Here is a 4,366-nt window from a genome sequence, read left to right as displayed (position 1 = left end):
AAAGCAGAGAACTCTTAAACGAGCCTCCCTTTGGATGAGGATCATTTCCTATTGACTTAGCTCTACTGACCCACATCTCCCGAAGTCAAAGTCTCTGTTTCTTCTGGTAGCTGTGATGAAAATAAAAAGGAAAAAAGCATAAAACCTAGTATTTGGAATCAGAAGAACTGGTGCTATGCCTTACTCTACCTGCTCTATGTCTTCATATTTCCATTACTTAATCCATGACCTGCCGTGACCTCAACTATAAAATGAGCATCAGAGTCTCCTGAAAGGAGAGACTCCTCAACATTTTGCTCTAAGACTACACAAATGGTATTACAGTGATGTGTGGAACATTAGGTTTCCCAAGCCCACTCCATCCTCTCTGGCCTCAGAGTGCACCTGCCTCTGGAAGGTCTGTGTTACTTTAACAGAAAGTTAATTAGGTCTTTCACCCTCCCTCTGGATATTTGCCTGCGTTAGAAGTGCAGCTCAGCACACAAGCTCCATCATCCATATTAAAAGTGGGATTTTCTGATTTGGCCTGGGCAGTCAGTTGACCAATAGGTTTGAACGTGTGTTTTCAATAAAGCTGCTTACCCAGGAAGCCTTATTAAGTGAGTAAGTCAAGCTGACATGATTTCCATGCTGATTAACATGAAACCTAGGCTGTTTTTGCCATGCAGTCACATTAATTATTTATAGGAGGTAAATGAGGTTACAAGGAAAACAAGCTCAGATTACCAGAAACAAGTCAAACCATATATTTATACCTTTAAAAGCTACATGCTAATTCCTGGATTCATTGATTTGAGGCTCAAGCCTCAAGGATCAAAAAACACTTGTTATGTTCTCCCCTTTCTGATATATAAAGGTGATGGAGGGTTTAACATCTCAAAAACTAGCTGGTGAACTGGGATGGCCCTATGGAGTTTATCAGATACTTTTATTTGGTAAATTATATACCTACAAATCTCCCAACAAATCTCAAAACAATTCAGGCTCTTCCAGAATTGAATGCTAAATGTTGACTAAACAACTAGCCTCTTTTGGTTTTCAAATAAGTTTTACTATTTTTTCATAGAAAATTCTGACTAAACAGTGTCTGTTAGGCAGGTGAGTTAAAATAGTTAGACTATTTGCATGTTTGCCTGAAATAGTCCTTTGCTATATTTGCAGTCAGTGTTTGGGGAAGTGTAAAATCTGTTCCAAATTTTTCATTTTTAATGAAATCTTATTATAATAGTTGCACCAAGATAATCTTAAATAAGTTTGGTAGAACTCTGGCTTGTAATTCTAGCTGCTGCCATTTTCTTGTCTGGTGGTGTGAGATACATGTTCAATGAAGAGTTCTCACTTTTAACATATGGGTAGATTTGAAAGATAATCAATGGTAACCTCCTCTGTTTTCCTGCTTCTTTCTAGACACCATGTGACTAACACCTCTAACACCACTAACATTAGGCAGACCACAAGGTGCTTACCAAAAAACTAAGTGCTCTTTTGGCCATGGTGAGAGAAATATTTCATGATCATATGGTATACCAGCACAGTCAGTGGGAAACAAGGGATGTTGGGGTTAGATGTATGAGATATGTCTCTAAATAGAGATTGAGTAGTCCTTTGTAGAACATAAACAAACTCTGAATGATCTCACTACAGTTTCTCATTTATTTTGTGATGTAAATATACAACAATTTATTAATATTGTCACTTGATATGCTTTAAAATTTTGCAGCAACTACAATTATTGTTTACATATTATCTAATTATAACTACTTCAGCATCTTCTTTCCCTTTCAGAAGTTTCTGTATTTGGACAATAATTTATATGCCCACCTTAGCTATTTTCTTTTATGATCTGATTCTGGAAAGAAAGAAAAACATGTTTTGAGTGGTATATCAGCTATTTTGGAATAAAATATACATGAGATGAAGAACTGGAGAATACAGAGAGTTAGGTGTTGACTCTGCAATGAATAATCAAGTCTATTTCCTTTTTCTATAGTTGACTTTCTTATAAATACTACAGTTCAATGAGTGTGCTGGGCATTTACTTGAGTTTAGATTTGTTATTTAGAGTGGAGGGTTTGGGGTAGGTAATCATAAGTTGAATTCCAATACAAATTCTGTGCTTTACATCTAAGATGTAAAAAGAAAGTTTAACTTTAAATCAAGTCAAATGTCCACAGGCAGTAACCATTGCTGTTTTTTTCCCAGAGTCCGGAGATGGCAAAAGCTTATGTGAAACCCAAGGAGATGACAGAGTTGGTCAACACACCATCTTGGATGGACAAAGGTCTGGCCCCTCAGAATGAGATAAAGGAGGAGGAGAGAAGACCGGCTGCTTATGGAATGCTTGGCAGCTTAGCTGAAGATCATGACAGTATTGAGGAGGAAGAAGAGGAGGAAGAAGATGGGGAGAAGCCTAAAAGAAGAGGTCCCAAGAAAAAGAAGATGACAAAAGCTCGCCTTGAGAGATTCAGGGCTCGAAGAGTCAAGGCTAATGCCAGGGAACGGACCCGGATGCATGGCCTGAACGATGCCCTGGACAATCTGAGGAGGGTCATGCCTTGCTACTCTAAGACCCAAAAGCTCTCCAAGATAGAGACTCTTAGACTGGCCAGGAACTATATTTGGGCTTTGTCTGAGGTCCTAGAAACTGGACAGACACCTGAAGGGAAGGGCTTTGTGGAGATGCTCTGTAAAGGGCTCTCTCAGCCTACAAGCAACTTGGTGGCTGGGTGCCTCCAGTTGGGCTCTCAGTCCGTCCTCCTGGAAAAGCGTGAGGAGAAATCTATCTGTGACTCTGCCATCTCTGTCCACAACTTCAACTATCAATCTCCCGGGCTCCCCAGCCCTCCTTATGGCCATATGGAAACACATCTTATTAATCTCAAACCCCCAGTATTCAAGAGTTTGGGAGAGTCATCTTTTGGGAGCCACCCGCCTGACTGCAGTACACCACCGTATGAGGGCCCACTTACTCCACCCCTGAGCATCAGTGGGAACTTCTCCTTGAAGCAAGATGGCTCCCCTGACCTGGATAAATCCTACAGTTTCATGCCACATTACCCTGATGCAAGTCTAAGCTCAGGGCACGTGCATTCAACTCCTTTTCAGGCTGGCACCCCCCGCTATGATGTTCCCATAGATATGTCCTATGATGCTTACCCCCACCATAGCATCGGGGCCCAACTCAATACAATCTTCACTGACTAGGGCACTCCGACCAGCATTTCAGAGAAAGATGTCTGGAGACATTTTCCATAGCTCGTCATTGAGCTGAGGATTCAGTGACCTTAATGGGGCCCTATAGCTATATATCAAACACAATAGTCCTAGGCTCTTTGGGTCTCCCTAACCTGTCACCCTCCTTTCTCATCAATTTCTCATGTTGTAGTGATTCCTTTATTTTGGGTCCTCACAAGAAATTATTTGATTGTTTACAATCATGTGAAAATAGATCAGAAACCCTGGGTCTTATCCTAGTGGTGCCAAAACTCATTGGATGGTCTATGCCAATTCATTTTTCATTTCTGGCCTCTGTTTGCTTACTGGTAAATCAGGCAATTGTTCTAAGTTGAGATACTTTCTAAAGTTCTTCACAGTTATGAAATTCTATGACTTTGGGGACCCTTCCTACAAACTTCTTAATGGTGGAAAGATTGAGGAGTAATAGGAAATGGACACTATGTGTGGAATGATCGGATGGAATTGCCAAAGGAGCACCAGGTGCGTGTCTTTCAGACTTGATGAAAGGACTTCTTTGCATCCATCTAAATATAGCTTCCAGAGGCTGACATTCTACCTTGACTGTCACTGTGAATAATGTTCTTTAAGAGATTAGCTCTATTTCTGGGCTGAAAGCTGAACATATCTTCCTTAGTAATTTGAGAACCATAATAGAGATCGCATACCAACTTGATTCTTGATAACATTTCAAAAGCACTTTTCTCAGTACTCGAAGTGGGGCAAACAAGACACTGAAACCTTAGACTCCTCCAATCCAACAGGACTTGGAGAATCATTTCATGACCTTTATAACCAGAGAGGCATGGAAATTCTGATGAAGCTCAGGTACTGCTATTGGAATCAGCAAACAACCCAGGTCACATTCAAGAGCAATAAAATGGCCATTGGATATTACCCATCATTTTGGGACTGTCAACCTGTCCATAGGAAAACCACTAGGTTTTCTTTGGCAAGATGAATTTCATTTGGTTAAAGAAAGCATGGCTAAAAACCACTAACATCTGCCCACACATATTTTCTTGAAGCATAAGCACCAGTCAATTTATTGACCAAACTTGAATTTTCCCAACATATATAATTCCTTATCTCCTTTTCCACTAATTGTTACCTCTTCTTCACTTTTAAAATA

The 4,366-nt window shown here is 40.2% G+C and overlaps 1 protein-coding gene across 1 annotated transcript; it reads left to right on the top strand.

Annotated features, from left to right (window-relative positions):
• The first annotated feature begins 2,211 nt into the window (after positions 1–2,211).
• NEUROD4 (neuronal differentiation 4) lies at positions 2,212–3,204 on the top strand. Its single transcript, XM_069586476.1, has one exon. It carries the CDS (start codon positions 2,212–2,214, stop codon positions 3,202–3,204), a length of 993 nt encoding a protein of 330 aa, XP_069442577.1.
• The last annotated feature ends 1,162 nt before the right edge of the window (positions 3,205–4,366 follow it).

This window comes from Ovis canadensis, chromosome 3 (genome assembly GCF_042477335.2).
Source record: "Ovis canadensis isolate MfBH-ARS-UI-01 breed Bighorn chromosome 3, ARS-UI_OviCan_v2, whole genome shotgun sequence".
Classification (NCBI taxonomy): Eukaryota; Metazoa; Chordata; class Mammalia; order Artiodactyla; family Bovidae; genus Ovis; species Ovis canadensis.
This window is presented reverse-complemented; position numbering and strand designations above follow the sequence as displayed.